At 45.5% G+C, this 18736-nt stretch overlaps 1 protein-coding gene across 2 annotated transcripts in view; it reads right to left on the reverse strand.

Moving 5' to 3' along the window:
* The window catches only part of ARHGAP6 (Rho GTPase activating protein 6), a 484849-nt gene that overhangs the window by 243695 nt on the left and 222418 nt on the right, over positions 1-18736 (reverse strand). The window contains exon 1 of one of the 2 annotated variants that reach the window (XM_038586813.1): positions 3528-3774. The exons of the other annotated variant lie outside the window; for it this stretch is intronic. Coding sequence (XP_038442741.1) covers positions 3528-3572 — 45 coding nt within the window. The 5' untranslated portion in view covers positions 3573-3774. Of the gene's footprint in view, positions 1-3527; positions 3775-18736 lie in introns of those variants that run through there. 2 annotated transcript variants of the gene reach the window in all.

Raw genomic sequence — 18736 nt, forward strand, 5'->3', positions numbered from 1 at the left:
TCGTTTTGCTGAGGCTAACGAACCCTGGGAAAGACGTAAAGACGTGACAGGAAACTCAAGAGATATCTTAAGATTGGGGCTTGTCCATTCCTGTCCAATTAGAGAGTCATCTGGCCACGCGATTCAACAATATGGATGGTCACACCAAGTCACTGCAGGTACAACATTGCATTGTCGGTGTATTACGGCGACAGAGCAGGGAGGGGGGAGGCCAACTCGGCTCATCTATCTCAATTGTCTAAATGAGTCAGACGAGCTCTGTGAAATCAGAGCGCTTGCAGAGAGCACTCCATTCTGTCCCCAGCTACACCTGTGCCACCCTGAACGCCACCACTTGAGGCTGGGATTTCCTCAGCCACAAAATAGAAAACCTGTCTAACCCACTAGCTGGATTTGACACAGACCGTGTCCAAATGCTCTGCAACTTGTAGAAGGCAGTAATAATGAGGGACATATTACTACCTGCAGTTTCTCTAGAAGTGCTGCCAGGAAATCACTGATTCCCGCAATCATCCTTGACTGCCACACGCTAGCATCTCTGTAGCCCATCCAAATGAAGACTGGCTGGCTTTCCATGTCCTAAGTATCTCTCAAATATGCTAACTGCTCTCCACCTCCAGCCCAGCTGCCATGCTATGTAGGTCATTCTTCCCTCCTCTCTCCCTGGCCCAAATACCAGGATGCGCTCCGGCTCCTGCTCACCCTCAACCCCATCCTGGGCTCCACGCAGATGTTTCCAAATGCAAATCTGACCAAGTCACCGAAAGGTGTCAAGGACGACACCCAGCTGGAAGGCTGGAGTCACCATAAACCCAATGTGGGAAAACCGTGGGAGGAAAGGTTTCGGAAGGAGAACGCGAGCTGCTAACACACACATTTGTTGTGATGATAAAACAAGAAGACAGTCGTGCTATACTTTGGAAAAGTGTAACGTTATACAAATGCAGGACGCTCTTGTCTACTTAAATGCTTGTGTTTCTCTCCTTGTTGTGACCATTATAGCCATTTAAAAAGATGAGTGAAGAGTTTGTGGCAACTCTTAACATTTTCCCTCTTCAATCATCCCTTCGGAAGACTGACCAAATGGCTGGCACACGATAGGCACTCAACAAATGTTTGACGAATGAATAAAATGAGCGCCACTGACTTCTTATGGGCAGTCTCTCCTTGGACAAATGAAACAGCACTGAAGGAAGAACATTAAATACTTGTTCCCTGGATTCTACCTCAGAGCAGGCAAGAAGTGCCAAGAACACGTGCAGGATCATTCTTTTCCAGGAAGACACAGGCCAAAAAAGGCCCCAAGACCCCAGGACAATACACAGTGGGGCAGAACCACGTGGAGCAAAGGAAGTGGAATATTTGTGCTACGAGGCAAACAAGCTTTCGGAATTACCTAAACCAGTGTGGGGGGAGCAACGAAGAGAGCAGCGTGAGAAGAGATATTAAGCCAGAGAGGGTTATGTTAATATGAAAAGCAATGGGTCACACTTAATAAAGAACATTCTTTTGACTTGTGACTGATACAGGGCTGCTGAATGCTGCTGCTTTATCACCCTAAAGTATGCATGAGAAACTTCAGAGGGCCCGGGTGACTTCTTCCAACCCAAAAGCCAACAAATTCCCTCTGGAATCTTCTTTTTTTATAGTCCTAAATCAGAAAATATGCATGTGGTGCTCTGTGCTAGAATAAAAGGGTAGTTCATCAGCAGATCTTCCGAGCACAAGAGGAGACGTTAGCATTAGCTTGACTCTAAGTTCATACTTTTAGCAGACAGAAACAGCTGATTGATAACAATTTTCAAATTGTTCTGGGATGCATTTACATGACCGAGGCAACAATCATTGATAGAATGAATAGATTTTTTTTTTAATTTAAGGAACCAGTTCTCACCTTTCCTCCTCTACCTTGTAAATGGCATAGAGACCTCCGATTGCAAATCAAAGGGCATCAGCACACAGTTCAAAATCTGGAAAAGGTGGTGGGGTAAGATGTCGACTACGCATAATGAGCACAGACTCCAGATCCTTCAGTGCAAAGAAACCTCTGCCCAAAATGAGTTACCCTTAATACCACTTTAAAAGGAAAATCACGGAGCTGCTCGTGTCTCAAAAAAAACTGAACGAGCATTAGTAACTTATTAGTGTCTCACTTGGCTTTTCAAGACAAGTCACTGGCAAAACTAGAGAAAGCCGTCATAAGGTTCCTAGAATGTTCACCTGGTAGGGACCTTAATGATTTTTGTAATTCAGACCCTCTTTTCTCCCCCAGCCCAACAAAGTGAAAGGGCAGAGCTTCCAGGTTAGCCTAATGCCCCCTACCTCCGGCTAATTCAGGACCCACCTGGCAACAGGAACCAGGACCTCTGTACCTACCACTCTTGCCCACCTCCACTCCTTTCTTTAAAAATATATTTTGTAACTGTAGCTGGTACATTCTGGAAGATAGGAATTCCAGACAGATAATTATCAGCTTAAGTATAAATATGGATGATCTCTAACTTTTTGCCTGATTCTTTCCGATTTTAAAGCAGCATGGAAAATCTCAGCAGTGAAACTCATGTCAAGGAGAACCGAGTAAAGTAGCAGATGGCAGGACAACTGCAATGGCCCATGTCAAAATACCACACCTTACAATCGGAAAAGAAATGTCCGAAGACTGCAGTAAGCTAATACTGCTGCCTGCCCGATGCCTGCAGGCGGCATTCCGGACCTTGAGGAGTAGTACTCAGTCCTGGGAAACATCTTTCTTTTCTCTCTCTCAAAAATAAACTCCGTCTAGAAGCTGGATTTGGTCAGTCGGTCATTAACCTTGAAATCTTGACTCCTTCTTTAAAAGAGGAAAAGCCCATGAGCTTTGAATCTGTTGTGGTCCTGCGGCCCCGGGACCAGAGCCCAGTGTCTGGCACATAGTAGGTCCCCGGTGAATATTTGTGGACTATTTGAGTTAATAGGGAGGAGCGAAGATACTGGCAGGAGACCCTGGGCATCCTCTCATGTTAATCGGATAATGTGCAACATTCTGTCCTGCTACAAACTCCAGGGGAAATGCACACCCTCTTTTCCAGAAGCAGACCAGCTGCACCCCAAGGTGCCCTGCAGCATTTTCTCCCCAGAGTGCACTAGCCACACGCTCAGATCACGGAGCGGTCCTGCCTCCCGTCCAGTTCTATTCTCGTTCTTGCAGCATATGTGACCGAAGGCTGAATGGGCGAACCTGGGTCCCAGGAGCCCCATTCTCAGCCCCGCTGGCGAGGCGGCAGCAGGGCCCGGCCTCTGGCCCCTAACGCAGTGTCCGCAGCCCGGGGTAAAGGAACGCGGGCTGCGGGGGGCGGGGGCTCCCGTTCTAAGGTGCAGCCGAGTTTCTAAGCAGGTGACCCTCGGGGGTGACGCACGCGACACCGTCCACCCCCTGACCCCGACCGAGGACCTCTGGGGAGGCTCGGATCCCATCGACCCAGCGCCGTCCCCTCCCGGGCCGGCCAAGTGGCGCCCCCTGTCGCCTCTGCGAGCGCCGGGACACTCACCGCGTAGTGCAGCTGCGGTTTCTCGCGGCACACCGGGTCCCCCATGTCGCCACCGAGAAGGAGTGACGGGCTCCCGAGCGCAGCCTGGGGTCGCGGCGGCTCTCCGTGGTCCCCCTATTTCACCGCCATCCCGGGGCAGCTCCCGGACGCGAGCCCCGTTCCCTGCGCCCCGGGCGCGGTGCGAAGCCCGCAGGCACCGGCGTCCCGCCGAGAAGCCGACAGGGACCGGGAGGAGGTGGCGGCAGCGGCGAAGGGAAGGAGGAGGAGGAGGAGGAGGAGGAGGAGGAGGAGGAGGAGGAGGAGAGGGGGGAGGAGGGGGAGGAGGGGAGGGGAGCGGCCGAGTCAGATGGGATGGGCGGGCGCTTAATTCCTTCCGCTCCTGGCGGGCTCCTGTGGCGGCCGCCGCCGCCAGCTGTTGGGGGCTGCAGCGCCCAAGCGCGCCCACGACAGGTGTCAGGGCGCCCGGCTCCCCCCGCCACTCCGCCCCTGCCAGGCCGTGGCGCCCGGGCTGCCAGCGCCGGGGCGGCTAAGCGCTCCACGCCAGCGAGAGGGCGAGCTCGGCTCTGCAAGAAAGAGCGACTTTCGCTAACTTTGAAAGGGGTGTGGGCCTGCCTGCCGCGGGAAGGCGATTCGGAACCGCTCCGGCGAGGGCGGAGTCTCGGTGGCCCGAAAGCCCTCCTTTGGGAGAGGCTCCGAGGCGGGGACCCTAGGAGAGGGCAGGCCCGAGAGGGGCCAAGCGATGCAGCCTCGGGGAGCTGCGGACGGGAAGAAGGCCGGCCCGATGCTGGCCTGAGCGCGCCACTTTGGGTAAACTGAGTCCCGGACGGCTTGCGGGACCTGGGCCTGTCCGGGGAAGCCCGCTGGAAGCGGGAGTCCCGAAGAATCTGCTGGAACGCAAGGACTGGTGTTGGTGCCAGGCTGGATCTGAGTTGGGGTGGGGACGGGGCTCAAAGCACCACTTTCTACGTCTTAGCTCTTAGGTGCAAACCGGAAAAGGACACAGCAAGAATTTGGAAAGACAAGAGACTCACGCTCTTTGCAAATGCTGCCAGACGAACCAAGTAATGTTTAGCACGCACGGGAGGGTCACACCACCACTGAAATCTGGCCTCCGCTCTGCTGCAGCCCCTTGTGAAAGTGTGTGCTTTAAAACACCCTGGATAAGAGTGCTCAGGTCCCTCCCTGGGCCTGGCATTCTGTGATTTATGTGCAGCTTCCCACAGGCTAAGTCCAGACAAAGGCAGGGTCTCGGGCCAGAGTGGAGGCTCCAGACCCACTGAAATCCATCAATCCAAGTCCAAGAAGGGAAGCTTTCCAGTGGAAGGTGGGTCTGTGGGTGGCTTGTCTCAATTCTTCAGGGTCCCCACGGTACTCGACTTGCTGAGTGGCTCTTCCCCTGCTCTGTATAGGTGTACAGGGTGGGGAGGAGGGGTGTCCCCCGTGTTTGAGCCCTCACAATTAGTTGAACCACCCAACCAATACAATATTAGCATGTAATATTTTGAAAGCAATGGCATCATAATTGTAAATATAGAAATTGTAAAAAACTGGGAATGTGAAGCCAGGGGCACAGATATCCTGAGAAATCTACTACTAGGTATTCCCATGACCGGTCATCTTTCTGGAAAACTCTAAGATTGCATCTGCTAAAGCTGATTATATACCTGCCCTCTGCTCCAGGAATTCCACTCCTAGATATATAGAGAAATGGGTACGAATGGCCTCCTCATGCACAAAAATATTTATAATCCTTAGGTAGAATCACCAAAATGGAAACAATCCAAATATCCCTCAGCTGCTCTGTGATGAGCCAACCGAGGTCTGTCCATACAGTGAGATATTACTCAGCAATGAAAGGAAAATAATACTGATGCACACAATGACACGGATTATTCTCCCAAATGGTGAGAGAAAGAAATCATCCACAAAACAGGAGACAATGTATGATTCTATTTATTCCGAACTTGAAATTTAAATGTTGACCTGAAAGAGGCCAATGTGACTGACCTATGGCGACAGAAGCCAGAACAGGGATAAATAAACAAGTAAATAAATATAAACAAATAAATATCTATTACCAAGATAGGGCAGGGGATACAAGGGAACCCTCTGGGGTGCTGGAAATGGTCTGTATCTTGATCTGTATGACCGCTACCCGAGTACACCCATATCTAAAAATTCACTGAGCAGTACAGTTCAGGTCAGCGTAATTGACTCCCTTCACTATGTGTATTTTATACCGCAATAGCATCAAAGTAAGTTTTTTTTTAAGATTTTATTTATTCATGAGAGACAGAGAGAGAGAGACAGAGAGAGAGAGAGGCAGAGACACAGGCAGAGGGAGAAGCAGGCTCCATGCAGGGAGCCCGACGTGGGACTCGATCCCGGGTCTCCAGGATCACACCCTGGGCTGAAGGCAGCGCTAAACTGCTGGGCCACCCAGGCTGCCCCAAAATAAGTTTAGAATCAGTCCCCTGCCCCAAGCAGGAACTTATGACCAGAGTGCTGCCTATCTTAAGAGAAAGTCGACGTCACCACTTGCCTCAGCCTCCCGCAGCCCAGCCTGCACGGGTCTCCTTCCCCCACCACGTGGGAGAATAGAGCATGCCCACTCACCTTGGGGGCCCCCCCTGCTCCCTCACACACCCAGACGGAGCTGGAAAAATGACATGCTCAAGTCGCCCCTTCGCTTTCCCTCTGCTCGGCTGCTTAAAGCAGCCTTTAGAGCTATGACGGCAAACATGCATAGGATGAGGCAAAGAACTAGCATAAGCTCCACCATACAGCACCGTTCAGAGAGTGCAGCCAGGACCAACTTAGGGACCTTTGCCCCACTGCGGTCGGTTTAGAAGGATGCACACCCCAGCTTTAGGATTTCTTTCTCTATCATACCTGCCTTTAAACCTCCGAAGCTAAAAATCCCTTTCCCTGCAGAAACTGTTTCATTATTAATATAGATAAACAACACAAGATGGGCCCCTGGATTTAACACACCTTAGCCATAGCGCTTCGATCGTGACTCCCGAGTAAGCTGCCTCCAAGTTAAATTGGCTCACCTCACATTTTGTTTGTGTGCCACCTTTGAAAAATGTATCGTCACTAAACAGCATCATCCTGAGCCAGAAATAATCCACCATTCCTGAACTGTGTGCTTACATCCTAGGAATGACTCCTGCCTGCTAACATATTTCTTGCTCAATTGTCATTGCTAAGACAGAGTTAAATTCTTAAGTGCAATAGGGCTGTTTTTCTGTGTTTGCAAGGTCTGGGGAGATCAGCAAAGCATTTAAGAAAAGAAACTAACAATTCGTGCTGCAGGACTCTTAGGCTCACCTCAGAGTGAGTCTTACACCTTTTCTTAAGATTTTAATTATTTATTCATGAGAGACACACAGAGAGAGGCAGAGACATAGGCAGAGGGAGAAGCAGGCTCCCTGCGGGGAGCCCGGAACCCCGGGATCACGACCTGAGCCAAAGGCAGACACTCAACCACCGAGCCACCCAGGTGTCCCCTACACCTTTTCAATTCTCAGTCTGCTTATTCAAGACTCAAGAAGAGACCTAGAACTCTGAAAGTTTAATCATTCACTCCGTCGCTTGTCCAGGAAATATATTTAAGTCGCACACAATTTGCAGGTACTGTCCTAGGTCATTTAAACTATGTGTCAACACGGCAGGTGGTTTTGAAATCCAGGTTTTGTCTGTTGGGTGACTGCGGGAGATGACACAGGGCACGTGAAACTTGTCCCAGAGAAGGCTGAAGTTCATCCCATTTGCTCGCTAGGTTAAGAACCTGCGTGGCTAATGTTCCCTTTTAGTTAGTCAGCTTTTCAAAAAAATAATAAATTTCTCTGATGTTTATCATTTCCCCCAGAGAGAACTCTAGGAGTTCCTCCACCAGTCTCACTTTTAAGAAAAAAAAAAAAGTGTCACTGTCACAGTGGAATTTCCTCGTCTTCCTGCCCCCAAACGGTACAGCATTTTCAGGACTGCAGGCTGGCCCTTGCCACCAGAGCACTGAAATTAAAATCCTTGTTTGCATTCACTCTGCCTGCCTATAAGCTGAGTTGACATTTTCCACACTTCATGCCAGCCCGAGGGTGATTACTTTCTCAGGAAAACTGGATCTAAAGCCATGGCAGAAAACTCAACTTCAAGGTTGAGAAGGAGCCGAGGGCCCATCTGAGCACTAAATCCTATTTAGGAAGGGGTGCGTGGGTGGCTCAGTGGTTGAGCATCTGCCTTTGGCTCAGGTCATGATCCTGGGGTCCCGGGATCGAGTTCCGCATTGGGCTCCCTGCAGGAAGGCTTCTTCTCCCTCTGCCTGTATCTCTGCCCCCCTCTCTCTCTCTCTCTCTCTCTCTCTCTGTGTGTGTGTGTGTGTGTGTGTGTGTCTCATGAATAAATAAATAAAATCTTCAAAAAAAAACTATTTGGGAGAGGACGATAAGCCCCTGCTTGGAGGTCCAGCCTGGCTACAGAGTAGCTCTGAGACCCTTTCGGGTGGGGACCCCTTCCCTAAAACCCAGTGCCTACACTCTTCCATCCTACTATCTTGTCAACCCACCTGCTAGAGTATTTTTCAAATTTTGAAATTAAAAAAATTGATAACATATAATGTGCAGCTTAATGACTTATTGCAAAACATACACCCATCATAACCATCACTGAGGTCAACAAATAGAATATTGCTGGTGTCTCAGAGAGCCCCATGTCCCTGGCTACATTGTAACACCCTCTCCCAATCCCAGGGGCAGGCACTACCCTCTGTTTTATGGACTGTACCTCTTTGCTTCCCTCTTACAGCAGGGTTTCTCAACCCTAGCACTGTTGACATTGGCGAACCAATAATTTTCCGCTCCCCCCCCCAGTTTTGTTGAGATATAACTAACATATAACATTGTTTAACTTTAAAGTATATGACCTGATAATCTGATACATGTATATACTGTGAAATAATTGCTGCAATAAGATGAGTTCATACTTCCATCACCTCACATAGCTACCATATTTTGTGTGTGTGGTTAGAACACTGACGATCTATTCTTTTAAATTTTTTCTTTTTTTAAAATATTTTTTATTTATTTATTCATGAGAGATACAGAGAGAGGCAGAGACATAGGCAGAGGGAGAAGCAGGCTCCTCGCTGGGAGCCCGATGTGGGACTCGATCCCAGGACCCCGGGATCATGACCTGAGCCGAAGGCAGATGCTCAACTGCTGAGCCACCGGGGTCCCCCTAAACACTTTAAGTATACAATACAGTACTGGTAATTACAGTCACTGTACCATACACTAGATTCCCCAGAACTTACTCATCTTATAACTGGAAGTCTGTACCATTTGACCATCATCTCCTCATTTCCCCCACCCCAGGCAACCACCATTCTACTCTGTTTCTATGAACTTCTTTCTCTTTTTTCAGATTCCACATATAAGTGAGATCATCAGTACTTGTCTCTCTGTGACTTATTTCACTTAATATAATGCACTTAAGGTCCATCCAGGTTTTTGTCAATGGTAGGACTTCCTTTTGCTGTGGCCAAAATATGTGTATGTACACACACACACACACACACACACACACACACGGGGGGGGGGAGGAGGAGAGAACAGAGGGAGAGGTGTCATATTTTATTTATCCATTTAACTGCAGATACTTAGGTTGTTTTCGTATCTTGGCTATTGTAAATAATGCTGCAATGGATGTGGTAGGGCCGATATCTTTTTGAGATCCTAACTCCAATCTTTTTGCATATACACCCAGAAGCTGCATTGCTCTGTGTGCAAATCACACAGTAGTTCTGTTTTTAATTTTTAATTTGTTAAAGAACCCCCATACGATTTTCCACAGTAGCTGCACCAATTTACGTCCCCACCAACAGTGCCCTAGGGTTCCCTTTTCTCCACATCCTCGCCAACTTGGTATCGTGTGTCTTTTTGATAAAAGCTATCCTGACAGGTGAGGTGATATCTCATTGTGGTTTTGATTTGCATTTCCCTGATGACAAGTGATGCTGACCACCTTTTCATGTGTCTGCTGGTCATCTGGATGTCTTCTTTGGAAAAATGTCTATTCAGGTCCTTTGTTTAAATTGGATTATTTGGGTTTGTTTGATTTTTTTGTTTCTGTTTTTGTTTTTTTGTTCTTTGCTATTATTTTGATAATAACCCTTCATCAGATACATGGTTTGCAGATATTTTCTCCCATTCCTTCTGCCTTTTCATTTTGTTGATTGCTTCCTTTGCTGTGCAGAAGCTTTTCAGTTTGATGTCACCCCACCTGTTTATTCTTGCTTCTGTCTCTTGGATTTTTGGTATCATACTGACAATTCTTTACTGTGGAGGCTGTCCTACGGACTGTAGGCTATTTAGCACATCCCCAGCATCTACCCATTAGATGCCAGCATTATCTCCTTCCCCCAGTTGTAACAACCAAAAATGTCTCCAGACATTGACAAATACCCTCTGGGGTAGGGGCAAGACCATCCCTGCTTTGTAGGAAGTTAAGCATTCATAAATATTAGATCTCAGTGTTGCCTCTTTTCTTTATGTAAATGATTCACAAGTATGTTTTATTACATGTGGCTCCCTTTACTCAACATTATGCTTTTAAGGTTCTTCTATGTTGTATGTGGCCATAGCTTGTTCATTCCCATTGCTATCCAGTATTTCATTGTATGTGTTTACCACTGTTTATCTTTTCAATTGTGATGGACATTTGTGTCCTTTCCAGTTTTGGACTACTGAAAACCATACTGCTTGAACATCACTACACACATCTCCTCATACACAAGTGCATGCATTTTTGTAGGGTGCAGAGCTAGAAACAGAATTGCTAGGTCATAGGTATGCATGTCTCTAACTTTACTGGACAATGCCCAATGCTTTTCTGAACTGATTGTACCAATTAGAATCTTTATTTACACTACAGTATAAATAAACCAAACATAGTTTATATAAAGACTGAACATAGTTTAGAGTTGTCTCTCTTCTAGGTTTTCTCATGGGGCTACAAAGACAAAATTCAGGAAATCAAACTCTAGGATCAGGAAGGAGAGATGGGGAAGAAGCTTAAGATCCTCTTTGTCCCAAATCACATGTCTCCTGTAAGTGAAGAACTTACCAGCCCCACTAGGGTCCTGGTATAGGGTCACAATTGCTGGCTCCATCCATATGTACAGGTAAAAACAATGGATACATCAGTCATGCCTTTGGGGGAAGACATTTTATTTGCAGAAGTTCAGCATACTGGGGTGGGGGGGACAAAATATCTCAGTGACCTAACTATAAACGTAAGTGCCATTTATGGAATTACCAGTTTGTTCCATAGCCATAATTTCTCCCCTTCTTCTTAACTCTAATGGGGATGTGGAGATGGGAGGGTTCCAGGGAAGAATAAAGGGTCCCATTCCTTTCTCCAGGTGAACTACGGAGAGATAGTTCCCAGCCTGAAGACACATCCACCCCGAAGACCCATGAATGAGGAATTCCTGGGGGTGCTAAGAATGGTGCCTGGAGCTGTGGTGACACAGGACAGAGAAAAAAAGAGAAGAATGCCCCGGCATCTCCTAGGACTATTGCCTGCAGCCTTGATTTTTGCTACAAAGAATATCAAGAAGCTGTACATCAGCCAGAACTGACAACGTGATGATTTGTGAATGTAGCAGGCAAAGACAAGGAAGTGAAGGTGAGAATAAACTGACCATTAAAATAGGTTCAGCTTGGCATCACTGGTTTGTCCTTTGCCTGCCATTTTGATATTTTCACTGGAGAACTGCTGCTACTCGATGTCAGGGAGCCAGGGAAAGTGCCTTTCAAAAATATCCACAGAGAGATGTTTCTAAAATAAATTTTTTATTCAAGGGTCAATAGGCAAAAGAGGAGGCTACAATCCCTCTAGTTATGACTTCCCCCCAAAACAGTGTGAGAATCAGGAAACTGCTTTTCATTATATCCATAATCTAATGTTAGCCTCTTGCCTTTGCACAACCAATTATAACTTCCTTTCCTCCGCACGGTGCCGCAAGCATGGAAAGCCTGCGGAACACTCATGGCAACCCCAATGCTGCAGGTGCTGGAATTATTATTTGAAGCAATAACAATTCCACTAATTATTGAACATGTACGTCACTGGTCCTTTGTTCAACTAGATGCTTTTCGAATAGCAAATCTGTATCCTCACAATAATAGTGTGAGGAAAAGTATGATTAGCCCCATTTCATTCATGAGGGTGATTAACTTGCTTTGCACATCTGGTACATGGTGGAGTTGAGATGTAAATGAAAGTTGGGTCCATGTCTCTTTGCAGGCCACTCCAGTATGTTTCAAAGTAGAGACTCTTTTTGATAAGTCAGGCTCATCTATTAGATTCCTATGGGGCCTTCTTATAAAAAGGGGTCAGACACTTACCAGTGCCCCATCCATATCTCCTAGGCCAGTAATTCTTCTTTGCCCCAGAGGAACACTTGGCAATGTCTGGAGACATTTTCGGTTGTCACAAAATGTGTCTGTGTGGTGGGGGCGGATGGTTGCTACTTGTGTCTAGTGAGTAGAAGCCAGGGATGCTGCCAAACATCCTGCAATGTGCAGAACAGCCACCCTCTCCCCAAACAAAGAACTATCCTGCCAAAAATGTCAAGAGTGCCAAGGTTGAGAAACCCTCCCTAGATGTAAGAAATTCATCCTTTAATAATTTCCACTTAGTAATGCATCTCACACCAACAACAAATTTTCTTTCAGTGCAGTGGGTAATGCTTCACCCGAGAGAACAAGGAGAAATATCCTCAGAGCAGAAGAGTAGGGCTCGGCAACAGGACTTACACACAAATTGGTCTCCAGGCAACACAGCACATTGAAAGGCTAATAGGTAGGGTAAGAACTGGCCATCTCTGTGACCCAAACGAACAGCTATCGAGTCCTTGGGAGCACTTGACCAGTCACCCAATGAAGCCACTGTTACAACCTCAAAAACCCCTTATTTCAGAGGGGGTTTTTTTTTAGCAATATTATGAATGATGGCACCTGGCATTACTCTGGCAGGAGTAATGGAGCTTTCAAAGCAATTTCACATGTAATAGTGTCTACCACCCTCCTTAATCTGTTTTGCGATTATGATTTTCATTTTTCATAGGGAGCAAGACATATAAGGCAAATAGTAAGAATTTGTTGCCAGAAGTATAATAAAACAAGAAGAATGAAACAGAGTGCCCCTCACATGCCAAGTCACCTAAACCTGTCTGTATTCCATTAATCCACCAAATAGGGAGGATGAACCAGAGAGTTCCAGATCTCCAAGAAATGCTTGGTACATAGAGGCTGAACACCAACAGATCAGCAGGGACTTCCCTGCCTTGCTATGCAATGAGAGCCAACCAAAAAACACTGTTCCAAGCTTAGTTTCTTGATTTGTTTTCTTTGGGACCATGCTCTATAAAAGTGGTTCTCAACTAGGGGCAATTTTGTCCCTCAGGGAATATTTGGCAATGTCTGGAGATATTTTTTTTTTTTGTCACAAATGTGAGTGGGGGCATGAAGTTCTCCTAGTATTTAATGGATAGATGCCAAGGATGCTTCTAAACATCCCACAATGAACAAAATACACCCCCCACACACACACACACCCCACCCCAGCCCTGCCAACACACACATACACAGCAAAGAATGTTTTGGCCCTAGATGCCAGTAGGACTGAAGTTGAGAAAATTTATAGATAAAACTGTTCTGGTCAAAATAATCCTAATACATCAGAATCTAAGCATCAGACTAGGACTTTTTCATTATTTCAATTTTAAATGCCATCCTTCTTCATAAACACAGCACATTTGGACAGATACGACCTGCAGAGATTATAAGATTTCTTCTCCCTCTCAGCAGAAGACAGAACAAAAGAAAAAGGGATCAGAAATAAATGGCTAATCAGTGTTTCTGAAAGTATGGTCTTTAGCACCACATGCATCAAAACCACTTGGCAGGGGGGATTTTTTTTTTTTAAATCCGATTGTGAGGACTTTTTTTGTGTGTGTGAGGACCTCTTAAACACACCATGAATGAGAATCTCTTGGAGCACCTCCTCAGGATTGACATTTTTAGCAAGATCCCTTGGCTGTTATCACATACAACAACACAGCTGGAAAACCACTGATACCATGGTAGTAAGATGCAGAAACGAATGCCTAGGGATGCCGAATGACTTATTCTAGGTCATGCAGCTAGTGTGAGACAGCGTCAGAACCCATCCTGCCCTGTGGATTGAATGCTACAGGAAGGTAGAAAACATTCCTAACTCCATGACTAACAGCCGGAATCAGATCCATTTATAGTTATGAAAGAGTAAATGAACATAACATTTGGCCCAGTTCAGCACCACCTAGGTAGGGCCTGCTAAGTGACTTGCAACATTTTTCCTGTGGTTTTTGTCAAGTTTTCTCCCCATTGTCTTTCTGACTAACGGTAAAAGGAATGCTACACGTGACTTCTTTCAAAGCTCTTAGGATAACTGATCTCCATTAAACTTTATTTTTCAAAACCATGGAATTCCTTCTTCTTGCATTAACATGTCAAAAAATGACAAATGTGTGTAAATTACACAAATTATTAGTCCTTTTAGATTTTCCAAAGGGAAAATCCCTTCAGAGCCTATTGAAAAACCTTCCCACCTAGAAATAATTCCTTGTCTCCCATCTTAGCAAAATAAAGTTGCCAGCCACTATTTCCCTATGGTTGATAGGAAAGTCTGAGATTTGGAACAAAGGAAAGCTGGTTTGTACATCATAACAGACAATGTGACAACTTCAAGGCTATCAGTTTGCATTTCTGTAAGTCCCATTTCTATAGTGGAATGATCGAAAGAACAAAGAAAACTCAGTCTGTGAAAGCTGAAGAAGGCCAGGGAGACAATGATGAATGATTTGAAGGGACATCATGTGTAAGAAAGGAAAGTCTTGTCAGTTTTCTCCAGAAGGCTGGACAAGGATCAAGAGTGGAAATTATGAAGACTTGGATTTTTGGCTCAACATAAGAAAAAACCTTCTACATTTAACCTGGCAATTCTACTCCTAGGTATATAACAAAAAGGAATTAAAATATCTGTCGACACAAAAACTTGCACTCTTATGTTCAAAGCACCATTACTTAGAATAGCCTAAAATGGAAACCACTCAAATGTCTATCAACTGACTAATAGATAAACAAAATGTGGTCTATCTGTACAACGGAAGATTATTTGGCCATAATAAGGAATGAAATACTGTTATATGATAAAACATGGATTAACCTTAAAAACATCATGCTGAGAGAAAGAAGCCAGTCACAAAAGACCACATTTATCATATGATTCCATTCATTACCAATGTCCAGAATAGGCAAATCCACAAATACCAAAAGTAGAACTGTGCTTGCCTAGGGCTGGGGAGATGAGAGGATGGGGAGTTGAGGAGGTGGTAGCTAAAAAGTACAGGGTTTCTTTTTAAGGTGATGAAAATGGTCTAAAACTGATTGTAGAGATGGTTGTGCAACTCTGAATATACTAAAAACCATTGAATTGTTGATTTCAAATGGCTGAACTGTATGAAATGTGGATCTGAGCTCCATAAAGCTATTAGGAAGAAAGAAAGTGGCACTTGGGTGGCTCAGTGGATTAAGCATCCGACTCTTGAATTTCAGCTCAGGTCATGATCTCAGGATTGTGAGATGGAGCCCCATATTGGGCTCCATGCTCAGTGGGAAGTCTGCTTCTCTCTCTCTCTCTCTCTGCCCCTACCCCAGCTCATGTGCATATGTGTACTCTCTCACTCAAATGAATAAATCTTAAAAAAAAAAAATGAAGGAGGAGGAGGAAAGGAGAGAGGGAAGGGAGGAGGGAGGTCTTCATAATAAATTTGGTGGTGCCAGAGAAGCCAGGCAGCTATCCCGGGACATGGTGATTTCTTCTTCCTGCCAACATTTAATAACCTGAGCCTGGATGACCATCAGCTGGAGAGGCCGCACTACGTGGGAAGTTTCACTGTTGGACCTACAACTCTAAAATGTCAGAGTCGATGTTTTATCCCTTTTTTGTTTCCCTGATTACAACATGAGTGGGTCAAGGCTAAAGACCGGCTTCTATTAATTTATTCAGTCCATTCTTTCGACCATTCTTTCAATGCTAACTGAGGGCAAGGACCTGTACTACTCGTCTCAATGATATAGTTGCTGCTTGCCTCAGGCAGAGTTCTCCAGAAACAGACACTAAGATAAGGATTCAGGTGCAAGTTATTTATTCAGGGCATGTTCCCAGGAGAAATGGGTAAGGGGTAAGTGTAACAAGGTAAGGAAATGTGGAGAAGCCAAGTAACGGTGTGATTTCTGGCAAAGTCCCAGTTTCAGCATGATCCTGGGGGGTGTTCTGGAATTCCATCTCACAGTTGTCCCATCTCAAACCAAAGGAGCTGGGCTTTAACATTCCCACACCTGCCAGCCGTGGGCTATGGGATGCTCCAGGGTGATGTAAAGTCCCAGGCACTTCCTGCTCGTTGTGGGTATAGGGAACTGCACAGGAATCCCAAGGGAAGTACTCTGAAGAAGTTCACAGATGTTGGTCATTAGAAGCAAACCGCACAGAAGCTGGGGGATGGGTCCAGCACACAAAACTGATAACAGATCTGAGATATTCTGGGCAAAGCACCAATAGCAAGTGTCTACTACACTTTCCGGTTGAAAACCTGTTAAGTCCTAAAGGGTGTTTATGGCTCTGCTCCTCCGTCCAAGGTCCTGAGCAGGCCACAGGCTGCGGCCTCCAGAGCCCATCCACCAAGGCTCGGCGCTCCAGCTGACCCTCTTCCTTGCTCAGAAATGCTTTGTCACCACCTCGCTGTCCACCTTAGACCCATTTCACTTCATACGCGGACAGCCTTCTGAAGTGGCAAATGCGTCTGCGGGCACCACGGGGAAGTTCTCAGCAGCTTCGGCATTGTCCCTGACTGTCCCCTAGCCATGGACTTTAAGTTTGGGTAGATTCCCAAAGCTGCCGACCCATGGAAGCATCCTCACTGGGTTATTTAACTTGTCAGATGTCCTTGCTCTGAGTTCTAGATCATCACAAATATATCTAAGATGTTGATTCCTAATAACTCAGTTAAATCTTCCCGGTTTCATCAGTCATTTTATGACATCATTTGTTGATTACCATCTTGTGCGGGGGGTGGGGATTATACGTGTGTGTTTGTGTGTGTGTGCACGCGCATGAGGGGGGAGAGACAGAGAGAGAGAGAGAGAGAAGTTAAAACAGAGACAGGCGTATGTATATATGCATCGATGTTCACTATTATGCAGGTAGAGATCTTTCTCAGGCTACATGGTGAGGTCTTTGTCCTCAAAACTATTTTTCCGCCAAAGAACATGCAACAATTTTGCTTACTTATTTCAATTTGGAAAAACTGTTTCTATTTTGCCGTCCCTTTTGTTACTTGTTACTAGCACTTCTCCCACTTCCTCTGAGGTTATCATACAAGATGGGGTTAATGATAAAACTCCTCAATACCAAACAGAAATATAGTATTAGGTAGACTGAAAAACAAAGGGGGGGGGGTAGGGCAGAAACAAAAAGAGCTCCCAGAAACTCTTAATGCATATTTTTGGCAGTGTAGAGACAGCCAAAGGGCTTTACTCCAGAGTTTGGTTTTGTTTGTATCTATGAAAGTGCACAAGTTGAAATTCCATAAATAGAGGAGCTTCTGGACCACTTTCTATTGCTAATATTTTCTTTTCCTCTGACGTCTGTCCCCAGCATCTCTGTTCATGGCGAGCACTTAATAAATGCATGATGACTGGTGCTAGGAGGTGTTACAGGGGTCCAAGGCATTCTAGCAGGAGCATAAAGCATTCCAGAAAAATCCAAGAAGATACCAAAGGAGAAAAATCATCATTCAATGAATTTACAAAAGCCTGAAGAGAAAGCATGTTGCACTTCAGCATTATTTGGTTTGGTTTGGTTTGGTTTGGTTTGGTTTGGTTTGGTTTGGTTTGTTCTAAAGGAACAAATGAGGGGAGATGTTTGCCTCCAATCTGGTATAGGAGTCAGTAAAAATGGTTTTTGCATTTCTAAATGGTTGAAAGGAAAAAATCAGGAGAAGCATAAGGTTTCATGACACGTGAAAATTACAAAAATCTCAAATTTCGGCATTCATAAATATGGTCTCATTGGCACATACATATCTGTCTATGGCCACTTTCAATGGCCTAACATACCTGGTCTTTACAGAAAATGTTCACTGGCCTCTGACTTAGAAAACTAAAATAGAACTTTGTTTTGTTTGATTTCTTTTGTCTACTTTTGGTTTTCATTTTCTCCCTTCCGGAGTTTTAGAAGCCCAAAGAAAAAACATATCTTCTGATATTCGTTTCTATTAACATCTCAATTACTTTGTTTCATTTACAGCCTTGAAGCAGACAGACAACTTGCCAAAGATAAACCAGCCCATTTTGGCCAGGCAGACTTCCAAATTGGATTCTGCTGCTCCACGTATCTGAGCTTTCAGAGACACATTTATGTTATTTCTAGAAGTCTCAGGTAAATGTATGTGGGATTCATTTGGTTTGTAGAAGGCATCCCACCCCCACTTCTTCTAAAACAATATAAACCATAACTAAAAACAAACATTCCCCCGTTGCATCTGTATTTGCTACTCTCACATCATTTGTCGGAGTATTTCCCTCCCACCGTCTGGGATTTTCTAAGTCTCATCAAAAGGAAAGTTTTCTCTATGCCCTCATCAGGCGAGTTTAATCCTGATCTTGGACACATGCTGTTCCTTGGTATCCCTCCCTCCAAACCTGAACCAGGTTCATGCCCATCTGCACTGGATTCAGTTACACACTGTCCCATGCCATGTCACGCCACTGTGTTCTGAGACCAGAAAAACAGAAGATCCTAAAACATCCATGTCCATATTTGGCCCTTGGAGTTGGACCATTTTGTCCTGTCTTAAAAACCCTAGGCTGCTCAGAGGGCGTAGACTCAAATTGTTACCTATTTTTATGGCATAAGCTTTTTATCAGGCTGCGACTCCTAGGTCATGCCACACTGTAAAGACAAATACGTGTGTGTATAAAATTTTCACACTAGAAGAGATTCTGGAAGGTCACCAGAATTCCAACCCATTTTCTACAACTAGCACAATGCATGTAGCACCCTCTTCACATTCTGAACATTCCAAAATGTGGCCATCCACC

This window comes from Canis lupus, chromosome X, assembly GCF_011100685.1.
Source record: "Canis lupus familiaris isolate Mischka breed German Shepherd chromosome X, alternate assembly UU_Cfam_GSD_1.0, whole genome shotgun sequence".
Classification (NCBI taxonomy): Eukaryota; Metazoa; Chordata; class Mammalia; order Carnivora; family Canidae; genus Canis; species Canis lupus.